The sequence below is a fragment of the Bubalus bubalis genome, chromosome 17 (genome assembly GCF_019923935.1).
Source record: "Bubalus bubalis isolate 160015118507 breed Murrah chromosome 17, NDDB_SH_1, whole genome shotgun sequence".
Classification (NCBI taxonomy): Eukaryota; Metazoa; Chordata; class Mammalia; order Artiodactyla; family Bovidae; genus Bubalus; species Bubalus bubalis.
In genome coordinates, this window is record NC_059173.1 from 18,628,198 (window position 1) to 18,655,323 (window position 27,126).

The 27,126-nt window shown below is 44.5% G+C and overlaps 1 protein-coding gene across 1 annotated transcript in view; it reads left to right on the plus strand.

Moving 5' to 3' along the window:
• The first annotated feature begins 15,554 nt into the window (after positions 1-15,554).
• Positions 15,555-27,126, plus strand: part of P2RX7 (purinergic receptor P2X 7) — a 57,817-nt gene continuing 46,245 nt past the window's right edge. Inside the window, exon 1 of the mRNA XM_006047142.3 lies at positions 15,555-15,917. Coding sequence (XP_006047204.2) covers positions 15,793-15,917 — 125 coding nt within the window. The 5' untranslated portion in view covers positions 15,555-15,792. The remainder of the gene's footprint in view (positions 15,918-27,126) is intronic.

The window sequence follows — 27,126 nt, forward strand, 5'->3', positions numbered from 1 at the left end:
CTGAGAACTGGCCTCAAAGAAATGGGAACAAATGGATCCTGGAATTGAAGACTAACTGTGTCTAAAACAATCAAGATGATGCTGGTCAGACCCCAATGACCAATTTGAAGATGACTGTAAGAGGTGACTGTGCTGTTTCTACATGTAGGCCCGTCCTTCTGTCTATAAAAGCTCTTGCCCCACTGGTTTTCAGTGTAGGGGGAGGGAGTTGGCCTTTGGACAGATGTCTGCCCTCCCCTCCACCCAGTTGCCGGCATCTGAAATAAAGTAAACTTTCCTTTTCACCAACCTGGCCTGTTTATTGGCTTTTGAGTGGTGAGCAGCTGGACCCCACACACTTTTTTGGTAACACTTCTGGACTTCTCTGGTGATCCAGTGGCTAAGACTTCCCACTCCCAATGCAGGTGGCTAAGGTTCAATCTCTGGTCGTGGAACTAAGAGTTCGCCGGCCATAACTAAAGATCCCACATGCTCCAATGAAGATCAAAGATCCCGCATGACGCAACTAAGACCCAGTGCTGCCAAATGAATAAATATCGTTTTAAAAAAACAATGTCATCTTCCTAAGGGAGGCCTTTTGTGACTGCCCTATTTAAAAATTCACTCTCAAATCTTACATCTCAATGACAAAAGACAGAAAACCCAGTTCAAAAGTGGACAGAAGACTTAAACAGATGTTTCTCCAAGAAGACATAAAAATGGCCAATAAGCACATGAAAAAAGGCTCAACACCTAATAATCTGCATTCAGTTCAGTTCAAAATCAAAGCCACATGAGATACCACTTCATACCACTAGGATGGCTGTTATTTACAAAATGGAAAATTACAAGTGTTGGCGTTGTAGAGAAATTAGAGCCCTCAGACATTGCTGGTGGGAATGTAAAATGGTGCAGCTGCTGGAGAAAATAGTTGGTGGTTCTTCAAAAAGTTAAATATACGACCCAGCAATTCCACTCTTAGGTTTTCACCTGAAAGAACTGAAAACAGGGGGACTTCCCTGGTGGTCCAGTAACTAAGATTCCATGCTCCCAAAGCAGGGGGCCAGGATTCAATCCTAGGTCAGGGAACTAGGTCCCTCATGCCACAATTAAGAGTTCACATGCCACAACTAAAGACCTCACGGGCTGCAACTAAGACCTGGTATAGCCAAATAAATATGTAAATAAATAATATTTTTAAAAGAATACGTTTTGGAACTAGATAGAGGTAGTGTTAAGTTCATCCCTCAATACATCTTATTTCCCTACCTCGTTTGAATTTTCTCCATAGGAAAATCACACACACACACTATTTTAGGATACACTGTTCAGCCTGTTTCTTTAGAATATAAACTCCAAGAGGAGAGGGATTTTGATCTCTTTAGTTAACTCACATAAACCCCCCAAAGAGTTGCTGACACATTAAATATTTGTTTTATAAATGAATTAGAAAAAGTGTAGTGATGAGCAGAGTCTGGCTCCCCCAGCCTTCTATGATGTTGTTGTTGTTTGGTCACTAAGTCATATCTGATTCTTTTTGCAACCCCATGGACTGTATCCTGCCAGGCTCCTCTGTCCATGTGATTTCCCAGGCAAGAACACTTGAGTGGGTTGCCATTTTCTTCTCCAGGGGATCTTTACAACCCAGAGGTGGAACCTGAGTCTCCTGCCTTGGCAGGTGGATTCTTTTCCATTGAGCCACCTGGGAAGCCCCCTCCCCTCCATCTCTGTCTCTAATTCTGACTGGCTCTTGATCCTCAAACATATGAACAATAATCCTCAGTCTGGGTTCATTTTTTCCTCCTTTTCCTAAAGAGCTAAACCCACAAGCTCTCAGCTCAGCCCTATAAACCCTTCTCTGCAGAGAGTCTGAGAGAAGAAGGGCAGGAGATAAGACAATGAATCCATCATTATGTGGAGAAACACTGTCAGCTCCGTCACTCTGTGGCTGCCCGCAGCAATTGATTGTAACCCCAAACCGGTGCTGTGAGGCCATCTTGGCCCCCAGCCAGCAAGACTTCGTTCCCAGCTGCTGCCCAGGTGCTCTTCAGCAGGGACATTTAGAGAAATGAGTCAATAACCATTTATGAACAGCCATTCTAACACAGCCCTGTACCAGGCACTTGGCCAAATTACAAACATAAGATATGATCATTCATTTTATCATTCACTCATTCATGTGGTTTTCAAACACTCATTGAGCACCTACTACGTGTCTTACACTGTGGCCCTTGGTTTCACCATTTACAGTTGAACTTTGAGCTGAGGCGACAACACCATATAGACCAGATTTTCTCAGCTCTGGGCACTACTGACATTTTGGACCAGAAAAGTCTTTGTGTAGGGGGTTGATCTGTGTATTGCCAGATGTTTAGCACCATCCCTGACCATTAGATGCCAGTAGCATTTCCCTGGTGGCTCAGCTGGTAAAGAATCTGCCTGCAATGCATGAGACCTGGGTTCGATCTCTAGGTTTGGAAGATCTCCTGGAGAAGGGAATGGCTATCCACTCCAGTATTCTGGCCTGGAGAATTCCATGGACTGTAAAGTCCACAGGGTCACACAGAGTCAGATACGACTGAGTGACTTTTACTCACTCACTCAGCACTCCCACAATCATGATAACTAAAAATGTCTCCAAACGTTGCCAAATGTTCCTTGAGGGTACACAATTACCCCTGTAATAAGCCACTGGTTTAGATAAGTTGCTTTTGCTTAATTGCTCAGTTATGTCCAACTCTTTGCAACCATATGGACTGTAGCCGGCCAGACTATACCACCACACTGCATACACCCAGCTCTCGACACAGAGCCTTTCACATAGTAGGTGTTCAATAAACATGTGTTGTCTGAATTAATAAACAAAAGGATGGGGAAAAGATTGTGAGAAAGTTGCCAAGCTAGATGAAATCATATGGGCCCAGTGCCGAAGAACTGACACTTTCGAACTGTGTTGCTGAAGAAGACTCTGGAGAGTTCCTTGGCCAGCAAGGAGATCAAATCAGTCAATCTTAAAGGAAATCAACCTGAATACTCATTGGAAGGACTGATGCTGAAGTTGAAGCTCCAATACTTTGGCCACCTGATGTGAAGAGTCGATTCATTGGTAAAGATTCTGATGCTGGGAAAGATTGAGGGCAGGAGGAGAAGGGGACAACAGAAGATGAGATGGTTGGATGGTATCATTAACTCAATGGACATAAGTCTGAGAAAACTCCAGGAGATAGTGAAGGACAGGAAAGCCTGGCGTGCTGCAGTGCATGGGGTGGCAAAGAGTCAGACACAACTGAGCGACTGAACAACAACAATTTCCTCTGCAAAAACACTATCAGGTCATTTTACCTGGGCAAATAAATTCTCTATAGAGCTCTTCCCTGGCTGGGCCATATGACACGCCTTATAGCTGACCAGGTTCCCTGTGAACATAAAAATTTCCTTCCATGCATGAACATGAGCATGAACATAGTTGCATAGTAGTGTCTGACTCTGCAATCCCATGGACTGTGGTCTGCCAGGCTCCTCTGTCCATGGAATTCTCCAGGCAAGAGTACTAGAGTGGGTTGCCATTTCCTTCTCCAGGGGATCTTCCCAACCCAGGGATTGAACCCAGGTCTCCTGCATTACAGGCAGATTCTTTACCAACTGAACTACTAGGGAAACTCATACATGGAAGAGGCTACTCATTCAGGCTACTCAGCTCCAGGTCATAAGACCATTTCATTGGTACCAGTGGCAAGAACTCTTGGTTGTCCTTCAATATCCATTCTCCTTTCTCAATAAAAGTAAGAAAACCCCCCATCAGATTTTAAGCAAGGAACATGGTCAAAGAGAATAAGGACTACATTTCCCATGTTCTATTGCAAGGAGGTGTGGCCACGTGACTAAGTTCTAACTAATGAGCCACAAGTGGCAGTGACAGGCTGTGCTCTTGAGGGGAAGAACATGCCATTCCCTTTCTTTCTCCTTTCCTCCTTTTTCCATCCTTCTATTTGGAATCTGACTCTGATGGGCAGTCATTTTGGACGATGCTAGTAAGGGAGCCTAGAGATGGATCCCTGATGAACTCATTGCTCAGAGTTGCCATACCAGCCCTGGACCATTGTCATCCAGACTGTATGTGAGAAAGAAATCCATTTTTACTTTATTTGCTGCTACTGCTACCGCTGAGTCGCATCAGTCATGTCCGACTCTGTGCGACCCCATAGACGGCAGCCCAACAGGCTCCTCTGTCCATAGGATTCTCCAGGCAAGAATACTGGAATGGATTGCCATTTCCTTCTCCAGTCATGAAAGTGAAAAGTGAAAGTGAAGTCGCTCAGTCGTGTCCGACTCTTAGCAACCCCATGAACTGCAGCCTACCAGGCTCCTCCGTCCATGGGATTTTCCAGGCAGGAGTACTGGAGTGGGGTGCCATTGCCTTCTCCCTTACCTTATTTAGGCCACTGTTATTTGATGTCTTTAACGCATGCAGTTGAGATCTTATCCTAACTGATAACAGTGCCTGCATCAGGACATTTTCAATGGCCTTTAGGCAGAGAAGGGAAAAAAATAAAACAAGGATGTCCATCCTTGCTAAATGCTAGTTTGAGAGTGCAGTGTCTCACTTAATCACCAGGGCACCATAAGGTAGGTATTAGCATCGCCTTTTACAGATGGGGAAAATAAGGCTCAAGGAGGTTAAATAACTTTCTTCCAATCACATAGAAGTAGCAGAGTTGTGAGGTGTGCCTAGAACCACTTATTCAAGTTAGTTCCAGAAAATGATTTGCATATTAAAGACATAGTTCTAATGGTATGTCCTAGAAAAGCTATAGCCTTAGGAAGGGCAAGAACCAGAGTGATTTCAGGGACCACATCAGTTAGACTTGGAGGACTTTTACTCTATTGCTCTTCTTTTTGCTTGATCCCTTAATGTCACTGCCTCTTGATTTATACTCATTTTTAAAAATTTAAAAACATTAAAATAATGTGTCTTTATTTTTAGCTGCACTGGGTCTTTGTTGCTGTGCACAGGCTCTCTCTAGTTGCAGCGAACAGCGGCTACTCTTCATTATGGTAGACGAGCTTCTCATTGTGGTGGCTTCTCTTGTTTTGGAGCATGGGCTCTAAAGCATGGGCTCAGTTGTTGTGGGGCATGGGCTTAGCTGCTCCCCAGCACATGGGATCCTCCTGGCCCAGGGATTGAACTCGTGCCCCCTGCATTGACAGGTGAATTCTTAACCACTGGACCATCAGGGAAGTCTAATTTATACTCTTGATAGAGAGACCCCAATTGGTCACTGGCCAGCCAATGGTCTGGCTCTGCTTGGCAGTTGCCCACCCTCATCAAATCAGCCATGGCACCCCACTCCAGTACTCCTGCCTGGAAAATCCCATGGCGGAGGAGCCTGGTAGGCTGTAGTCCATGGGGTCGCTAAGAGTCGGACACGACTGAGCGACTTCACTTTCACTCTTCACTTTCATGCATTGGAGAAGGAAATGGCAACCCACTCCAGTGTTCTTGCCTGGAGAATCCCAGGGACAGGGGAGCCTGGTGGGGTGCCGTCTATGGGGTCGCACAGAGTCGGACACAACTGAAGCAACTTAGCGGCAGCAGTAGCAGGGATATGAAGGGCAGGGGCTGCTGGTTTCAGTTTGAGCTAGAAGAAGTTAGGCATGGCAGAAAAATGTATTACCTCTGCTAAAATTAAATCTTTAAATATTGACTTATTGAACCTGGGCAAAGAGCAACCACTGTCCCTGTCTTCTAGGATCTTATATCCTCTTCTTATTATTGTTACTATAATTAGGAACATATCACTATTAATTAACAGCTGCAATTCACCAAACACTACTATGTACCAGGCATGGTGCTTTTAATGAGTAATCTCATGTTAATTCCTTTAAGGAAAATCAGTCAATCAGAGACCTTTTATCATGTATGGCAACCCAGAGACATTTGGGATGAAGAGGTATGCTTTGGGAGAAGAAGTATAATTATTCAGCTTTCACTTTTTTGGAGAAACTAAGTGGCAGGTGCAATGGAAAGGAAGGCAATTTCCTGGGTAGGCAGATGCTAAGTAGGAGGCTGTTTAGGCATAAGAGAAATGGGGGTGGGAATGAAAAAGAGACAGACAAGGGAAATTAAGTTTGACTGGATAAAGTGGGCAGTGAGCGTTTTGATAAGAGCAATGAAATGGCAGGGAGAGGTTCACAGATCTTCAAATCATGGACTTCCCCAACACCCTCACCCTCTTTTAGCAGAAGAGAATTGGGGTGATGTCCCCAACTCTTCTTCATGGAACCTCCTGGAGCTCAGCCTCCTGGCCCACTCTCAGCTCGGGTCCTCACTTCCTCTTTGTTGTACCTGCTCTGTTACATGTCACCATCTCCATGTGTCCGGCCCCAGCCTGGTGACCTGATCCCAGTTTCTATCCATTCCATTGACTTCTTCATGTGGCTTGGAGCTCTTAAGCCGGACTGAGACTACCCTGATGAAAGCCACATCAGTGACTCCACAGAAAGGGCAGAAGCAGGTCAACATCTTTGACGTGAAGATGCTGTCAGTTTGACAGGGGCCAAGATAATGAGACTATTTTAGTAAGCTTGTTTGATTGTGAGGAATAAATACTCAGTCACACTGGGTCACTGTGATATAATAAGAAATATATATGTTAGGTCTCAGCTCCTGGTTCCTGACACAGAACTCCTAAATTTCTTGGAATTCCCTGGGTGATAGGAACAACTTTTGTCCTAATGAGGCCATTCTTGGTGGGGTACTCGATAGGTTCAGGATAGGGGATGGTCACCAGAAAGACCAAGCCATGATTAGAGGCTTGAAACTTTCAGTCCCACCCCCTCATCTTCCAGGGAAAGAAGAGGGGCTGGATATTGAGTTAATAACCCATCATGCCTATGTGATGAAGCCTCCATAAAAACCTAAACTATGGAGCTTGGAGAACTTCTGATTGGCAGACACTTCTACGTGCTGGGAGAGTGGCACACCCCAACTCCACGGGGACAGAAGCTCCTGCACTTGGGCCCCTGCCAGACTTTGCCCTATGTACCTCTTCACCTGACTGTTCTTGTCTCTTATCCCTTACAATCAATCAGTAAACATGTTTCCCTGAGTTCTGTGAGCCATTATAGTAAATTACTGAACCTGGGGAAGGGGTCACAGGAACCCCAGTGTGTAGTCAAGTCAAAACCTGGACCCACTGCTTGTGACTGGTGTCTGAAGCTAGGGGCAGCTTTGTGGGACTGATTCCTTAACCTCGGGGCCTGTGCTAACTGTCAGCAGTTAGTGTCATAATTGAATTGTAGGATATCTAGTTGGGGAGAGACAAGAGAGACTTGGAAAATTGATTGGTATGGAAAACCCACACATTTGGTGTCAGGAGTGTTGTGAATATAGAGATAGAGGTTTTTCCTTTTAGTCACAATTATTATGCATGTGATCAGAGAAAAATATGTAACATGGGATTTCATGAAAAAAAAAAACAAAAAAAAACAACCAAGCAGTTGTAAATGGGTCAGGCTTTTTGGACTCCAGAATTAATGAAGAATTCTCTGTTCAGGGTCACTCCAGGGACCCTTAGAGCTGGTGGGTCTTCATGCCACAGTCCCACACTCATCTTCTAGCTGCTTTCTCTCTGTCTCTCTACTTCTACTTTTCATCTCATGTCCTAAATTTCCATCTATGCAGCATAACCTTATTCAGTGTTTCCCTCTATTCTCTGTAACAGAATGCCCTGTTGGAATTAATGGTTTTTATCTCTGCTTTAATGAGAGAGAAGGTAACTCATTGATACGAGGGAAGTATTTGCCCTCCTGAGGGTGAAATATTCAGCTTTGGGGTTAAAAAGGAGAAGCTTTCATGTGGATATCCTGTTAAGTTAAAAACAAAAACAAAAACAACTTGGTTTCTAAAAAGAATTAAACATGCAATTATCATGATCTAGCAATTTCACTTCTGGCCATATACCCTGAAGAACTGAAAACAGAGACATGACCAGAAATTTGTAAAATGAGCAAGACTTTTCACAATACCTAAAAAGGTGGAAACAGCCTAAATGTCCACTGGTGGGTGACTGGATAAATAAAATATACAAAGAGAGAGACAGAATAATTCACATTTTAAAAGGAATGAAACTTTTTTAAAAACTGAAGTATAGCTGATTTATAACATGTGTTTCTGGTGTACAGCAAAGTAATTCAGATTACACACAAACATTATATATATACATCTACTTAAATCCAGGTGATTGGTCCGAGCTGCTCACGGTCATTTCTTCTCTCTTGTCAGTAAAGGAACAGACATGTGACTAATTTCTATTACTAGAAGGTAGAGTAAGGTGGGGATAAGGGCTCCAGAAAAGATTTTTCCATGAAAGAGACAAAGAATTGATCTTTCTTTCTGAAAAGTGAAAGTGTTAGTTGCTTGCTGGTGCTGCTGCTGCTAAGTCGCTTCAGTTGTGTCCGACTCTGTGCGACCCCATAGACGGCAGCCCACCAGGCCCCCCCGGCCCTGGGATTTTCCAGGCAAGAGTACTGGAGTGGGGTGCCATTGCCTTCTCCCGTTAGTTGCTTAGTCGTGTCCAACTCTTTGTGACCCCATGGACTACAGCCAGCCAGGCTCTTCTGTCCTTGGAATCCTCCAGGCAAGAATACTGGAGTGGGTTGCCATCTCTTTCTCTAGGGGATGATATTGGATATTCGCAACCCAGGGATCGAACCAGGGTCTCCTGCATTTCAGGCAGACTCATTATCATTTGACCCACCAGGGAAGCCCCTTCTTTCTGAGGATGAACCCAGCAACAAAGATCGTAGGGCAGAGATGTAGAAAGAACCTTGATGATGTTGCCAAGCCACAAAATCAACCCACTCTGAAATTTGTCTTCCCTCTCAATACCCTATTACATGAGATAATAATTTATTTCATATGAAGCCAGTTTGAGTCAAACATTCTATTTCTTTCACATAAAAAATCACCTTAAATGACATAATTTTTAACTCCCAGCAAAAGATCAGCCCTGGATCAATGTACATATCCTTCAGTACTGTGTTCATACCTGTCCTGCTAAGACTGATGGAGAAAACAATGGGCCATGGTCTTGAAGAAACCCCACACACCTCTCTCCCATCCACCGTTAGAAGAATGCCAGTTTCCCCCACCCTTTCTCTATTCTCTGTATTTAGGTTTACAGAACATCTCAGTTATCACCTGAATTGGGCAGCTCTTAAAATTAAATACATATATATATATATTTACTTGGCTGCATCAGATCTTAATTGCAGCATGTGGGATCTAGTGTCCTGACCAGGGATGAAACCTGGGTCTCCTGCATTGGGTGCAGCTACTGGGCCACCAGGGAAGTCCCTGAAGTGGCCAGTTCTTGACTAGGAAATGGATTTTTAAAGCTCCCAAGAAGAGCATGTGTATTTGGCTTGGAGAGACGATCTTGGGATAAAAGAAATCCAGCACCATGAGAAGGATACAGGAATTACACCCAGAATAAGTTGAGCGAACCAAGTCATTCTTAGGGCTCTGGTTGGGTTAGGGGGAAAAGAGGAAGCATCTTGCCCTGCACTGTGGGGCTAGCAAAGGATACAAGCCCCAGCAGAAGGGTGACTTTGGTGGAAGGAGAGGCAGAGATGTAGCTTTGCTCACGTTTCTGGAACAAATGTCGAAGACCAGAATAAAGGCAGTAGATATCAATGATCACAAACTCTAAAACTATCTGAGCCACTTGGCAAGCATTGGTTGGTCTCTGGGTGTGGAGGTGGGAGGTGAATCCTGTAGGTGGGAAGGCCCGCAGGCCTTTATCATAATTTTAGTCAATGTAGACTGTTGCAATAAGACATTCATAGTCTTTGATTCTCAATACTACCTTGGAATTCCTGTTTTCCTTGTTGGCTCTCTTCTCCTGGTTACCATAGCAACTGTTTTGAATCTTCTTCTAGCTCACAGAACCTCCTACTGCTCTGCCTCCCATTCTCTCACATCCTATTCTCTCTGCCTCCTATTTCACACAAAATATAGATGCCATCTGACTGGGACTGCCCTGACCTTCCTCAGCTACCTGCAACTGTACATCAATTTCTCCTCTATTTCACAGATTAGTCAGCAGTGTGGTCCGATAAAACTTTAGGTAATGGAAATGTTCTACATTTTCAGTATGGCAGCCATTGGCCACATGTGACTGTTGAGCACTTGAATTATGGCAAGTGAGATTGAGGAACTGAATTTTAAATTTCATTTGATTTTAATTAATTTAAATTTAAACAGCCATGCATGGCTCCTGGCCACCGTATTAGACAACACCAACTTAGTGTAACTCAAAGAAAAACATTGTCCAATAAGAGGGTACTAGGATTTTTCCTAACTCTGTGACATCCCTGAGCAGTAGACTCTTGACCAACTTATGAGAATTATGAACTGGGGGATAAGAAGGAAGGAAGTGAGGGTTAGAGAGGCAGGTTCACAGGAAACCGCCATGGAGAAATAAAGGTAAAATAAATATCATTTTGATGTGCTGCTTTTAGTAGCTCCAGTTACCAGGAAAGAAACCACTGTGAGTCTTAGCTAAAACATTGCATTTCTGAAGGAGAGTAAGAGGCTTGCATCATCATCTTATCATCTATTATCACTGCAAATCCATGCTAGACTTGACACTAAGGCAAAGTTTGAGTGGGAGAAATAACCAAGCACCAGCCAGCTACTGGTGTGGTGTAGTTGTCAGTTATTTCAAACAACAAAACAATCAGCCAATTATCTTTGCATTTCTACCATAACACAAAATGTGTGCAATGTGAGCAGAATGGTGGCTTGATGATCTCTTTTGTGTAGCTGATTCTGTTCACTTTTGATGATTTTATATTTCAAACAGCTGCACATCTTTTTTAATATATGAAAGGTTAGAATACCACATCCCTCTCCCACCACTGACCTCCTCTAAATGGCTGGCCAAATGCTCCGAGATCACATTTTTGAGTAATTTCTTTCTCTTCTGATTGTAAATGCCTTTATCATACCCTAAGTTCCTGCCTATCCTGTGTTTAATACTTGACTCTATTCTGTTCCATTAATTTACCTGTCAGCCTCCTAACTGCTGCTGCTGCTGCTGCTAAGTCGTGTCAGTTTTGTCCGACTCTGTGCATCAGCCTCCTAACTAGTGCCCTTTAATCCTGCAGCATTATAATTGCTCTTAATATCTCCTGTGGCCACTGGCTTCTTTGTGAACCGCTCTCTCCTTGCCTTCAGAGTGCACGCATGCCCTTGGTCTTCCACTCCTTCCCTAATGCCTCTGCTGAGTCTCCATGGTATTGGGTTATTTGGGGATCTGTCCTCAGCCCCCCTCTATGTCACGATGCCCCCTCTCTGGGCCGAATGCCTGCCTCCACTCTTGCCCCTTCTATCCACTTTCCACAGCGCAGCCAGAGTGATTTTACTAAAGTGAAAACAAGATCATGTCACAGCGCTGCTTAGAAATTGACCTATTGTTCTCAGAATAAATTTCTGACTCCTTAACAACAGTAGAGAAGGCTGAAATAGACTGGTTTTCCCTAAGTAGACCCTGAGACAGGATCTGGGTGAAAGTAGCTTATGTGGGATGTGAGCCCAGGAAGGGGAGTGGGGAAGTGGCATAGAGAAAGAAGGGAAGGTAGCCAATGCCCTAAGATTCACTCCCCTGGAATTCTGGAGTTGGGCACTGATCTGGGCTTTCACTTGAATGTGAAAGTGAAAGTCACTCAGTAGTGTCCAACTCTTTGCAACACCATGGACTATACAGTTCATGGAAATCTCCAGGCCAGAATACTGGAGTGGGTAGCGTTTCCCTTCTCCAAGGGATCTTCCCAACCCATGGATCAAACCCAGGTCTCTCACATTGCAGGTGGATTCTTTACCAGCTGAGCCAAAAGGGAAACCCAAGAGTACTTGAGTGGGTAGCCTATCCCTTCTCCAGTGGATCTTCCCGACCCAAGAATCGAACTGGGGTCTCCTGCAATCCATTGCAGGTGGATTCTTTACCAACTATCAGGGAAGCTATCACTTGAATGGTGGACCTCTATCCACAATAGCCTCTGAGAAGCAGAGATGGCCAGCATTTAGAGAAAGACACAGTGGGTGGAAAGAGAGAAATGCAGAGGGGGGAACATTACAGCTTTAGACAAATTGGAAGAGCAACCTCAGCACAGGGCATTTTTTTTTCCTATTCTCCTGATGGGTTCTCACCATTTGGGGCCACATTTTATGCATTTCAGTTCTGTGAGGTAACAGTCTTTCCTAGAAACAACAACAGCAGCAACAACAAAACCTTTTTTTTCTGAAGGAAGTCATTTGATTTTCTGATTCTGTAACCAGAAACACACACAAACACCCTTGACTAAGAGAAATTCACCCAAAGCCCTCCAGCCTCCGTTCCATTCAAGACCTAAGCTCCTACTTCATTAGGCAACAGACCACTGTAGCCCATCTCTACTGTCTCCACTCTCATTAATCCTTATTTGCTGTATTATTTCATGGGAAAGTATCCCATTTTGAAGTTGTGATTTGAAGGATCTGTGGGATATTTGGATCTGGAGTTTCATAGACTACAGATGTGGAATTCCAAAGGCAGGTTTGGTCTGGAGACACAACTTTTTAAAATCTGTCAATGTTTTGTTTGTTTTGGTAAGGTAATGCATATATAGGGTGGAGAAAACTTCACAGAAAGGTAATAAGTAAGTCTCTCGACAAGGACTAATACCCAATTCTCTCCCTGGAGACCATCTCATATCGTTTCAGACACGGCCAACTGCATGGACATGAGACCTGTACAGTCACATAGGAACCTAGGCTTAGAACAGATCTGAGCTTGGATTGATGCCCTGCAGATGCCATCTTGAAATTCTTCATTTTTGAATAAGGGAACCTACATTTTAAATTTGCACTGCCTCTCCCCAAGTTAGGCAGGAGGACCTGTTTACAGCTATATATCGCAGAGTTAAACAAATAATAGACATATTTGCTCCTCTCACCCTCCCGCCCCCCGTTTGTTTTAGCTTTTGGTGATTCTTAAAACAATATGTGTGAATTAAATTTTCCAGAGAGAAGATGCAAAGTTGTCAATACTGTTCACTAAATATTTCTGCTTCTGTTTCTGGGCACATGAGGGATATAGAGTGAGACTGAATTTTCTGGTTCCCCAGTGGTTGGATGGGGTCAAGAGAGCATTTAAATGCTCATTCAAGAGTTTGAGGTACTGCTGCTGCTGCTGCTAAGTCGCTTCAGTCGTGTCCGACTCTGTGCAACCACATAGACGGCAGCCCACCAGGCTCCCCTGTCCCTGGGATTCTCCAGGCCAGAATACTGGAGTGGGTAGTCTTCCTTTCTCTAGGGGATATTCCCAACCCAGGGATCGAACTGGGGTATCCTGCATTGCAGGCAGATTCTTTACCAACTGAGTTATCAAGGAAGCCCAAGACCAAGAGCAGCCAAATTAAAAAAAATTATTAATTTTAAAAAGAAGCTAGACAATTAGTCCCTCATCCCTCAGCACTGTGCTCTAACCATCAAGCTTTACTGTGGATCTCCTCTTCACACAGATGAAGATAACTGTATTATTCAGAGTCCTGCCAGGAAAGCAGTGGTGTACTCCAGCCAGATAACTAATGACGGGGCCATTTATGGAGGTGTGGGCAGAGTTCAGAAAAACCAGTAAGGGATGGTGAGCCCCCTGGGGCTGGCAACCAAATCTGAGCCTGAAGGGGAAAGGAGGGAGTGGTGCCCAGAAGCCCTACCATGTGCAGTTGGGTGGAGAGAAGCCAAGGAAACACATATCTAACCTCACTGTCCTCCTGTTCTCCTGCCTCCTGAACTGGGAGCTGGGAGGTAAGGGAGTCCATGACACAGCAGGTGAGAAAGTAAAAATCAGCTCAGATTGGAAAAGTAAAAATCTGCCTGGCTACTTAGCAGGCAGGAAGAGCAGAAATGGATAAACTCCACTGCAAAGGGAACAAGAAACAGCATTTCTGTATAGCTACAAGGTAATAATGGAGAAGGAAATGGCAACCCACTCCAGTATTCTTGCCTGGAGAATTCCATGGACAGAGGAGCCTGGCAGGCTACAGTCCATGGGGTCGCAAAGAGTCGTACACGACTGAAGCGACTTAGCATGCACAAGGTAATAATACTCCCCATCTTTGAGTGAGTGGCTGCTGCTTTGTTATTCAATGAGAAACGTCATCCTCTAAAATCACAGACTATCAGAAACTTTGCTATTTGAAATTATATCAGTAAGAATGAAATGTTCCTGGGAGTTCACTGGTGGTCCAGAGGTTAAGAATCTGCCTTGCAATGCAGGGGACGTGGGTTGGATCCCTGGCTGGGGAACTAAGATCCCACATGCCTCGGGGCAACTAAGCCTGTGTCCTGCAGTGAGCGAGCCTGAGTGCTCTAGAGCCCATGCACCACATTTAGAGAGTCCATGCATCACAATGAAAGATCCTCCATGATGCAACGAAGATCCTGCGTGCTGCAACTGAGACCCAACACAGCCAAATAAATAAATATTAAAAAAAAATAAAAAAGGATGAAAGTTCCTGTTTTGCCTGGAGAACCTAAGTCATCTTGACACAGAAAGGCAGCCTCAATTTTCAGCTCAGGTATAGAACTTCCAATAAAGTGTTTCTGGAAACAACAATCGACATCTATCTTAGCTTTATTGCTTCCAAGGAAACAGGGCCCTGGGTCCATTTTGAAATCCAGGTCTGAAGTTGGCCGTTTTATATAAACCTGCTTTGCTCTGAGCCTGTGAAAACTTGTGCGTGCTCATGCTCAGTTGCTCAGTCACGTCTAACGCTTTGCAACCCCACAGGCTGTAGCTCTCCAGGCTCCTCTGTCCATGGGATTTTCCAGGCAAGAATACTGGAGTGGGTTGCCATGCCCTTCTCCAGAGGATCTTATGGAATCCAGGGATCAAACCCTGTGAGTCCTGCATTGGCAGGTAGATTCTTTACTACTGAGTCACCTGGGAAACTTGCTTTCATCTGAATTTGATCTAAACTCCACCTTTCCCAGAATCTGATGAGAATTCCATCCCTTTGATTGATGATGTGCACGCCCTCATCGAATGGATTAATAAATCTAATTTTGTTGGATGGCAGGTTTGTTTCTTTTAGGCTGACTGGGTAGGTCATGGGTTGACCTCCCAGGGCATAGAGCAGAGTGGAAAGTGGATCTAGAGAGTTGGCAGGAAATATTCCCCATAGAAATAAAGTCCTCTCCCAAACCCAGCCCCCAGCAAAACAGAACAGAGTGTTGTGAAGATGTGAGGGAGTGAGGAATGGGGAAACCTTCATTCATCCAGCATTCACATACATCTGGGGCTGAATAAAGGGTTCTAGAAATGAACTCATCTGTCTCTGAGTGGGCCTTGAGGCAATGGAAAGATCTGGGCTCTTTACTAAGGCACAGTGGAAGCACTGGGTCTCCTGACATTTAAAGGGCTGTCCCTTTAACCCAGCTGAAATGAGCCAAAAAATAGTGAAAGGAAAAATGGGATAAGGCAGAATTCTTAAAATGCCCTTCCTTTGAACACCATCTTTGTGTAGGCATCTGGGGGAGGCCAGATGGGGCGTGGACATCCGTATCACTTGGCTTCACTTGTTTATTCCCTGACACTTCTGGGGCCATTGCCAGGACCCGCCCCCTCTCTGCCGTCATTGGAGGAACTCAAAACCTTCTGCTAAGAATCCGGACATTTCACTCTCCTTGTCCTGGAGGGTCTGCTGTGGCCAGACTGGGAGGGTTGAGCCCTGGTCCAGCCCTAAGTGGAGAGCGAGCCTCTCACCATGACAGCCTGCTGCAGCTGGAATGATGTTTTCCAGTATGAGACAAACAAAATCATCTGGATCCAAAGCAAGACTTATGGCACCATTAAATGGCTCTTCCACGTTGTGCTCTTTTCTTACATTGGGTAAGTAGGGTGTGGGATGACCCTAAGTCTCTGCAGTGGCTGGCAGCACAGAAAACCTCAAGGTTCAGCTTCTGGGGCACATCCTGAATTCCTTGAGGTTTTAAAATCTGAGATGTGAGGCTGACAGCCAGCTGGGGAGGAGTGGGAGTTGAGGGAGGAAGCAGCAGGCAGGAGGAAGCAGTGCTAGTCAGCTGCAAGAAGAAGCCACGGGAAGGGAGGGTGACACTTTGGGTTCTAACCCAGGCCTGCTGGGGCAAGCTGGGCCAGGGCATGCCCGGGGAAGGTGGGAAAATGCAGGGCAACACCCTGGATTCCAGCAGAGGAATCAAGGATTCAGGGTGCGCCTGGTACAAGGCTGGCATCTATGTGAGTCATCACCACTTCAGGGAGGAATAGGATCAGACCTGCAAGTTCACTTTAGGCCCTCCCAGGTGTCAAGAAGACCTTCTTTGACTTTTTTAAAAAAACATCTTATTGAGGTAGAATTCACATACCAAACAAGTCACTCATTTAAAGTGTATATATGATTCAGTAGTTCTTAGTATAGTCAGAGTTGTGCAACCATCACCATAATCAATTTCAGAATATTTTCATCACTTCAAAAAAACCACTCCCACATCCCTTAACCATCACTTTCATCCATCTATTTCCCTGCAGCTCTAGGCACCCACTATTATATTTTCAGTCTCTATGGATCTGCCTATTCTGGATATTTCATATAAATGGAATCATGCAATATATGGTCCTCTGTGTCTGGCTTCTTCTACTTAGCATCGTGTTTTCAAGGTTCATCCATGCTGGAACATGTATCTTTACTGCATTCCCTTTTTTGGCTGAGCAATACTTCATTATATGGATATACCACTGTGGGGTGAAAATCTGGGTTGTCTCCAGTTTCAGGCTATGATGAATGATGCTTCTATGAATGTTTGTGTATGAACATGTCTTCAGTTTTCTTGGGTATGTACCTATGAATGGAATTGGTGGATCCTTTACTTCCCTGGTGGCTCAGACAGTAAAGCGTCTGTCTACAATGTGGGAGACCTGGGTTTGATCCCTGGGTCAGGAAGAATCCCTGGAGAAGGAAATGGCAACCCACTCCAGTACTCTTGCCTAGAAAATCCCACGGACGGAGGAGCCTGATGTCCATGAGGTCGCAAAGAGTCGGAAACAACTGAGCAACTTCACTTGCACTTTTGGTAAACTCTATTTTTAACCTTTGGAGAAACTACCCAGTTGTGTTTCACAGCGGCTGCACCATTTCATATTCCCACCAACAATGTATGTTCCATTTTCCCTACATCCTCATCATTACTTGATCGTGTCTGTCTTTTGGAGTATAGGCATCCTAGTGAGTGATTAACTCATTGTGATTTTTAAAAATAATTTACTTTATTGTTATTTTTGGTTGTGCTGGGTCTCCGTTGCTGCATGCAGGCTTTCTTACTGCACTGGCTTCTATTGTTGCAGAGCACAAGCTCATGGGCTTCAGCAGTTGTGGCTCGTGGGCTCAGTAGTTGTGGCCCACTGGCTTAGTTGCTCTGCGGCATGTGAAATCTTCCCAGACTAGTGACTGAACCATGTCCCCTGCATTGGCAGGCAGATTCTTATCCACTGTGCCACCAGTGAAGTCTTCACTTTGATTTTTGACTCACAATTCCCTAATGGCTAAAGCCCCGTTGCTCTCTGTGATGATGATGGTGATGATGATAACTTGAATCTATTAGGGAGACAGTGTAGTTTACCAGCTAAAGGTTAAAGCAACTTACTTCATAAACCTGGCTAAGTTTCCTTGACTAAGTCACTTAACCTCTCAGAGCCTCAGTTTCTGCATCTGTGCATAGCACTGTTGTGATAATCACACAAGAAAAGGCCTGACAAGCCCTTATCGATGCCTAGCACAGGGTAAGAGCTTCACAAATGATAGCTCTTTTTTAAAAATAATCTTTTCGAATATAATAGGTACTTTCACAAACACTCTCTCCTTTGACTTTTAAAGTAACCATGCCCAAGCTTGGATTTGAGATCTGGAAATGTGGATTCAAATATCCATCACTTTTTTGAGCCTGACTCCTCATCTGTAAATTGGGGATAATGGTTGTAAGAATGAAAAGAATTAATAAAATGTAAAACGGCTGTGAAAAATACTCAACATATGGCCAGGCCAAAGTGTTAGTTCTTCTTCTTAATAATATTACCAGGATTATCATTATTTGTCATATGTTTACTATTCAATAAAGAATAAGCTGCTGCTGCTGCTGCTAAGTCGCTTTAGTTGTGTCCGACTCTGTGCGACCCCATAGATGGCAGCCCACCAGGCTCCCCTGTCCCTGGGGTTCTCCAGGCAAGAATATTGGAGTGGGTTGCCATTTCCTTCTCCAATGCATGAAAGTGAAAAGTGAAAGTGAAGTCGCTCAGTCGTGTCCGACTCTTCGAGACCCCATGGACTGCAGCCTACCAGGCTCCTCTGTCCATGGGACTTTCCAGGAAAATAATAAGCATGTATGTTAAAATTCTAAAATAAAACATATTACTTAGACCAGATATCACTGAACAGATAATAAAGAACAAAGTTAGCAAATGCTCCCTTATGAGTCAATACATAGATCACATATCACAGTTCCACACTGTGATGTGGTTTCCCAGTATTCTTGGGTCTAGCACACAATGTCTTAAAAGCAGATTATTGTATATATAAGAACAGATTATTATATGAACACCTTACAATGATAAATATTTTTCTTTCATATGGTGGAATTTTATCTTAAGAGCATTTAAGTCCCTCAAGTTCAGCTGTACATGATCCACAGGAGCATGGAGAGAGAGCACAATTTATTTATTTTTTAAATTTATTTATTTCAATTGGAGGCTAATTACTTTACAGTATTGTGGTGGTTTTTGCTATACATTGACATGAATCAGCCATGTGTGTACATGTGTTCCCCATCCTAACCCTCCCTCCCACCTCCCTCTCCATACCATCCCTCTGGGTCATCCCAGTGCACCAGCCCTGAGCACCCTGTCTCATGCATCGAACCTGGACTGGCGATCTGTTTCACATATGATAATATACATGTTTCAATGCTATTCTCTCAGATCATCCCACCCTCGCCTTCACCCACAGAGTCCAAAAGACTGTTCTATACATCTGTGGAGACAGCACAATTTAAACAGTGCAATGATTCAACAATTGGGTGCCCAGGACTAACCTCGTGATGGGGTTCCCTCAGTCTCTGTTCCCACATGCTTCCATAAGAGTGAGCATCTTGCCACACTACCTGTGAATGTTTTCCACCCAAAATGTCCCCTAAAATAAGCCAACTCCTTCACCGAGAGCAAAACTGGAAAAACAGCAGCTTGTTCCAGAGCTGAAGGGAAAACTGGCTCTGATGAACTCGTGGGGAGGTGGAAGATCTGTTTGCTATGCTTTGTGGACAATTTAGGGTCTTACCTGGTGGCTCAGTGGTAAAGAATCTGCCTGAAACGCAGGAGACCCAGGTTTGATTACTGGGTTGGGAAGATCCCCTGGAGGAGGGCACAGCAACCCACTCCAGTACCCTTGCCTAGAGAATCCCATGGACAGAGGAGCCTGGTGGGCTGCAGTCCATAGGGTCACACAGAGTTGGACACGACTGAAGTGACTCAGCAGCAGCAGCAATAGCAGTGAACAATTCAAGGATTTAAAACATAGGCAACTTTAACAAGACACAAGTTTTACCTTAAGTGATGACTTTACAAGATATCCCCCACATAAAATGCTTCTCCACTGTTTATATTTTAAAATATAAAACTGAAGAAAAAGTATTTCCAGCTTTGCTTTCTCCCCCGTCTATGTTAACCATATAGTTATTTACATCTCACTGAATGAAGTCCCATAGAACACTGGTCTCCAGCTTTTTTGGCACAGGGACTCGTTTTGTGAAAGACTATTTTTCCACGGATGGGGGGTGGGTGTGTGGGGTGGGAGCTGTGTTTCAGGTGGTAATGCAAGCAATGGAGAACAGCAGATGAAGCTTCCTTCAATGGCCCATAGCTCACCTCCTGCTGTGTGGCCTGCTTTTGCAGGCCGTGGCAAGTATGGGTCAGTGGCCCAGAGTTTGGGGACCCCTACCATAGAACACAGCTTGGAAAATGCTGCCTTACAATGTACTGTGAGGCCTCAAGCTGATATAACTGCAGCTAGGCCATCTGTGAAATGGGTAGACCCATGATGCACAGGGATTGGGGGGAGGTAGTTGACATCAAATAGGACTGATGTAGACCAGAGGCGGAAATCCAGACAGATTTAGGTAATACTCAGGATATATATAGCACCAGGGGGAGGATTCTGGTCATGGGGTCCTGGGTTCAGAGGCTGTCTACACTCTGGCTGAAAAGGCAAAGAGTCAGGATAATGAAAGAAGACAGGGAGGTACAAGGCAGGCAATAGAGGAAATAAGACAAGAGGCTGATGAGCATCTCACAGTCCTTCACAACTGGGTTCAGATTTAGAATCAGAGGCAAAGACTGTAGCTACAGGCAAGATCATGTAGCTCCAGACTCCAGGGCTCCGGGAGTGCGTGAAGAGCATACTGAATAGGACTGTGTTAGGCGGAATTGTTCAGCTACTAAGTGACAGAAACCTAAGTCATGTTAGCCACCAAGCCACATAGGGGGATTTATTCTCACATAACTGGGCAGTGGAAGAGACGGAGCTGTCCTCAGACATGGATGGTTATAAAAGTTCAAGCTTTGTGAAACTGTAGGGGCTGGGTCTCTCCCCACACACTTTTTTTTTTCCCCATTTATATTTCTCTCCCCACATCTTGGCTCTATTTCTTGAATAGGCTCTCTATGTAGCTAGATGTCACATTCATATCCCCACATCCTCCCCTTTTAGCAACCCCAGAGGAACAAACAAGTCTTTTCTGATAGCTCTGGCAAAAAATTCACAGAGAAGACTCTGATTGGTTGGCCTGTGCTATGCTAAGTTGCTTCAGTCATGTCCGACTCTTTGCGACCTTGTGAACTGTAGCCCGCCAGGCTTCTCTGTCCATGGAATTTTCCAGGCAAGAATACTGCAGTGGGTTACCATTTTCTACTCCAGGGGATCCCAGATGAAGTAGGAAAAGTGGGTGGAAGGAAGAGACAGGCAAAAACCAAATAGCCACTACAGGTCTTTCCAAAAGCCAGGAATTCTAGGGACTTCTGAAGGCTACAGGTCTATCCCTGGCTTGTCTCAACCCAGCACCTGGGCTGTGGAGACTCTACCCCAAATTATTGTCAAGGCTGGGACATTGGTATCCTCAACAGAAAATGCCTCTGAGAATCAGCTCCTGGTTTTCCAAGACATACTCTGTTTCATCTTCTGGCCTCAATGAGATGGGAAGAATGGGATAATGATGACTACACTCCAGGAAAGCTGAGATTCAAACACCTGAATGACAATAAAGATAACTTCTTTCTACTGTTAGCTTTATTTATATCATCTCATTTGATGTGCTGGGACTTAAGTATTCTCTTCATTATTTCACAGATAAGGAAATGGAAGCTATGAAAGATGGAGTTACATTATTAAAAGTCATCCCGTTAGAAAGTGAGTGAGTGAAGTCGCTTAGTCGTATCCGACTCTTTGCGACCCCCTGAACTGTAGCCTACCAGGCTCCTCTGTCCATGGGATTTTCCAGGCAAGAATACTGGAGTGGGTTGCCATTTCCTTCTCCAGGAGATCTTCCCAACCCAGGGATTGAACCCAGGTCTCCCACATTGTAGGCAGACGCTTTACCGTCTGAGCCACATTTCAATCCAAAACCAATGCTCTTAACCCACAAACCATACTGCTAAAGTAGTTCTCTGTCAGACTTTGAAAGCCCAGGCACTGGGTCTCCTCAATATTTAGCCAACCATTCTTCCTTTTCACCAGGCTCTTCTTTGTCTTTCTGAGTTGACCAGGGCAAGTGAAGGATGATGATGGAGGCGGGGATGAGCATCCCATCATTTTGTATTTCTCCATTGTTTATTCATTCCCCCAATGTTATTATTTTATTTTGTATATTTATTTATGTGGCTGCATCAGGTCTTAGTTGTGGCATGCAGGATCTTTACTTGCAGCATGCAAACTCTCAGTTGCAGCATGTGGGATCTAGTTCCCCAACCAGGGATTGAACCTGGGCCCCCTCCATTTGGAGCACAGAGTTCTAGCCACTGGCCCACCAGAAAAGTCCCCATTCCCCAAATTTTAGAGTATCTACTATGAGTCAGACTCTGTTAATATTAATATAATAGAGATTATATTAATAACAGTCAGTGAAACAAAGTTCTGGCAACTCATTGCATTATATTCTAATGGAGGAAAGAGACATGATATGAAAATGTAGAAACATAATAAAATGTCTGATGGTGTTAAGTGTTATGAAGAATAATAAATTAGGGAAGAGGACAGAGAATGAGCATATGTGTGATAGAGGCCTATAGGCTGAGACCTGCCCAAAGAAAGGGAACAAGTCACTAAATATCTGGAAGAGTGTTTCTGATGGAGGGAATAGGAAGTGCAAAGGCCCTGAGGTGAGGACTTGATAGAGTATTCAAGGAAAAGCAAGGAGGTCAGAGTGGTAGAAGCAGAGTGAACAACGCATTGAAGGAAAGGTAACCTGGGTGGAGATGGGAGGACAGACCATTCAAGTCCTTGAAGGCCCACTCTGAGTTATTTGGATTTTATTCTGAATGAGTTGAGAGGAAGATTTAAAGATGAGAAGTAAAAGATATTGGTGTTTTCTTGGGAAGATTTCCCGCTTCACTAGAGACTAGTCCTCTCAGAAGCTTTTCCAATAAATTCAGAAGAGCAGGGAAGGTTGAGAGAGAAACAGGAGAACAAACTCTACTCACAACTGCTTCTTCTCCCTCAAGTTAGCCGCCCAGGCCAATAGCAAAAGCAACATTGTCCTGCACAGCCGCAGGCTGTCTGTCACCATGGAGATGGTGCTGTTGTGCTAATTTGCAATCATTAAATGTAGCTCCTGGCTGGCTGCCCATTACTGGAGGGTGACCACACACTTGTGTGGCTGGGTTTCCTCTTGTTGAATGGAAGTGAGTCCACCGCACAGGCAGAAAGAGTCACCAGAGGCCAGAGAGAGGCAAATCCAACTCAGGCATGGCCCCTGCCACTTGAGGGTGACAGAAACATGATGATATCTGCCATGTTCTCAACCCACCCCGGGCCCCTGGGGGATGCGACAGAGATGGGAAGGCCCAGAGAAGACCACTTCAGGAGGAGACCCCCTCCGGGAGAAGAATTGAGTCACCTTATATATGAGGCCAAGAGGCCAGAAACACAAATGAATGGAAGCAAAAAAGAGGAACAGTCAGAAGGTCAGTGTGTTCCAGAACCTGGTGAGTGAGAAGGAAGGAGCAGGAGCTGAGGACAGGTAGGCAGGGGCCAGGGTTGGGATTTGTTTCTCAATGCCATGGGAAGCCACTAGAAAGTTTTATACAAGGGAGTGAAACCATTTGATTCACGCTTTTAAAAGCACTGTCAGGCCACTGTGCAGACTGTAGATTGTTGCGGGGCAAAAGGGGCAGTGATGGGACCAGTAAGAAGGCTGTTGGAGCCACCCAGAGGAGAGAAGGTGGTGACCTGGACTAGAATGGGGCAGTGCAGCTGGAGAGAAGTGAGCAAACAGGCTATGTTTTAGAGGTGGAACTGACAGATTTTCTAGAAGGCAAAGATGACTCTAAGTTTCTTGGTGGATGATGATGCCTTTTATCAACATAAAAGACCAAGAAGAGGCTATATTGCCAACTAACGCAGCATTGTTAACTATGTCAAACTATTAAAACACCTCGACTACTACCATATTTCAGCTTCCCTACACTAATGTCTAAAGCAAAACACTAAAAAAAGCTAGAAGCACAGAGTTTTTAAAATAAAAAAACAAAAAAAAAATGGTCTTTTTAAGTGAATGATTTTCACTTTACGAAGAGCTTGTCCTGTTGTCCTGGTTTTCTCATTTCAGTGCAGAATGGCAGAGGCCTCTCTGTGGACCGGCTATCATGTACTGACAGGCTTCTGGGCACCACACTCGAGCCCTGCTTCCCACCAGGGTAGAGATCTCCCAGCCCCCCTGGGTTTTGAGCACCATGCTGGGAAGAGCAAGGACCAGATTACATAGATTATTCACACTACTACATGTTAACTGACTGGTGTGCAAAATGCCAGAGAAGTGGAACTAAAGAAGCCAGCGGGAATCCAACTGGGAACAGACTTGAACTTCATCCTGAGGACACTGGGAAAGGAAGAAGAGTCTTTCCTACCCCACTGTCAACGTTTTATTATGACAAATTCCAACCATAAAGGAAACATTAAGGGTTTTATAGATTCAGAGTTCATACTGAGGGTTCATAATTTCATTTTAAAGAAAGCATTCTACTTTCAATATGGCAACACCTATTGAGTACTACTTAGTGCTTAGCATGGGCCAGATTCTGTTCTTAGCTTATGACATGTATTAGCCTGTTTGATGCTTGTAAATAACCCTACAGAATTGGTCCTCATAATTGTAACCATGATTTGAACAGCGTAACTACTGGGAAATTCCCAGGTAAAGGGTTCCACCTCTTGACTGTATGTCACAACTTAATTTCCCAGCCTCCTTTGCAGCTAGGACACAGGCATGAGACCCGAGCTTTTCAAACATATGGACCATGCAACAGTGCTTTGGTACACAGGAAATAACATGGGGTGGTGAGCATGAGCAGAATTCATCTGAAGGAATGTATGGGGCTGACACCAGCCTTCACTGACACCATAGGGGCCACTTCCTGGACCCCATGTTTAGAGATCCCAGCCTGGCCCTCTGCTAGCTGTGAGCTTCCCTATGGAGTAAGGAGCCTGTGGGACTGTATTAGTTTTCTATTGCTGCATAACAAATTACTACAAACTCACCTAAAATACAGCCACTTATTAGCTCACGGTTCTGTAGGTCAGTAGTTTGGACCTGGCATGGCTGGGTTCTCTGCTCAGGGTCTCACAAGGTTGAAATCAAAGCGTTATGCTGTGCTGAGTTCTCATTTTGGGACTCAGGGGAAAATTCACTTCCAAGCTCATTCTCCCTGTTGGTAGAATTCAATTCTGTGCCATCATGGGACTCAGAGCTCTGCTAGCCAGGGGCCACTCTCAGATCCTCTTGCATTTTTTATCGTGTGGCTCCCCTCTATCTTCAAGCCAACAATGGCACAATGTTTTCATGCCTCAAATCTCTGACCTCTCTTCTGGGAGCAACCAAAGGAAATTCCATACTTTTAAAGGCTCAGGGACTTCCCTGGTGGTCCAGTGGTTAAGAATCCGCCTGCCAATGCAGGAGACATGGGTCCAATCCCTGGTCCAGGAAGATCTCACATGCCACAGGGCATCTAAACCTGTGGGCCACAAGTACTGATGCCGGCACTCTAGAGCCTGGGTGCCACAACTACTGAGCCCATGCGCCACAACTACAGAAGCCAGTGCACCCAGAGCCAGTGCGACAAGAGGAGCCACTGCAATGAGAAGCCTGCATGGAAACTACAGAGTATATAGCAACTAGCTAACCACAACTGGAGAAAGCCCCCGAGCAGCAATAAGACCCAGTGCAGTTAAAAGTAAATAAATATCTTTCAAAATACACTAGAAGGAATCAACTGCAAAATAAAGGAGACAGAAGAATAGATAAGTGAGCTGGAAGATAGAATGACAGAAGGAACTGCCATGAAACAGAAAAAAGAAAAAAGAACTGACGATAGTCTCAGAGACCTCTGGGACAACATTCAATGCACCACATTCAAATTATAGGGGTCCCAGAAGAAGAAGAGAAAGAGAAAGGATTTGAGAAAATATTTGAAGAGTATATAGTCAAAAACTTACCTAACATGGGAGAGGAAATAGTCAATCAAGTCCAGGAAGCACAGAGTCCCGTATGGGATAAACCCAAGAAGAAATATGCCAAGACACATATCAATCAAACTATCAAAAATTAAATACAAAGAAAAAAATATTAAAAGCAGAGAGGAAAAAGCAAAAATAAAAAGCACATAAGGGAATCCCCAGAAAGTCTGTTATGACTTTCAAATGTTTAAATAAGCAGTATGTGGGCCTCCACTTGTTCCTCTGCCTCCACTTGTTCTTAGTTGTTAATTTTCCATCACTGATGGAACAATCCAACCACAAACCTGGTAACATAAAACAACAATTTATTCTCTCCAAGTTCTAGAGATACCTAAAATCAGTATCACTAGGTCAAAACTGAGAGGTCAGCAGGGCCATGCTCCCTCCAGAGGCTCTAGAGAAGACTTTTTTGCTTCTTCTAGTTTCTGGGGGTGGCCTGTATTCCTTGGCTTGTAGTCACATCACACCAGTCTTCAAGGCCTGCATCCCTGACTCTCCGCTTCACCTTCATGAACCTTTCTCCTGTATGTGTGTATGTATGTGTGCATGAAATCTCCTGTCTTTTTTTTTTAATTTTTAATTAAAATTTTTTGGATTTTTGGCTGTGCTGGGTCTTCTTTGCTGCACACGGGCTTTCTCTAGTTGCGTGGGGGCTACTCTCTAGTTGCGGTCCATGGGTTTCTCAAGGCAATGGCTTCTCTTGTTGCAGAACACAGGCTCTAGGACATGAGGGGTTCACAGTAGCTGTGGCTCAAGGGCTCTAGAGCACAGTTTCAGTAGTAGCGGCTCACAGGCTTAGTTGCCCTGCAGCATGTGGAATCTTCCTGAATCAGGGATCAAACCTATGTCCCCTGCATTTGCAAGTGGACTCTCAACCACTGGACCACCAGGGAAGTCCCTCTGTCTCTCTGTTATAAGAACACATATGATGGCATGTAGGGCCTACCTAATTCAGGATAATCTCACCATCTCAAAATCCTTAACTTAATCACATCTGTAAAGACCTTTTCCCCAAACAGGGTAACAGTTATAAATTCTGGGATTAGGACATTTTAGCTTTGGGGTCATTATTCAGCCTCCTATAGCAGATGTGGCCCCAGGCATTGAGCTCACTGGGACATGGCGTGACTAAGATTCTGGCACTCAAACACTATTGGCATGAATTTCTACCTATGGCTCGGCAGTGGCTGGCAGTCTTTTCTCTGGAACAGTACCTGTTCTCTAGGTGTTGTTCCTAGCTGTGCATTGTTTCAGCAAGCTGGGTTTTTGGTCTACCAAGAGACTGTATGAATTACCTAATGTCCTTTTAAAATC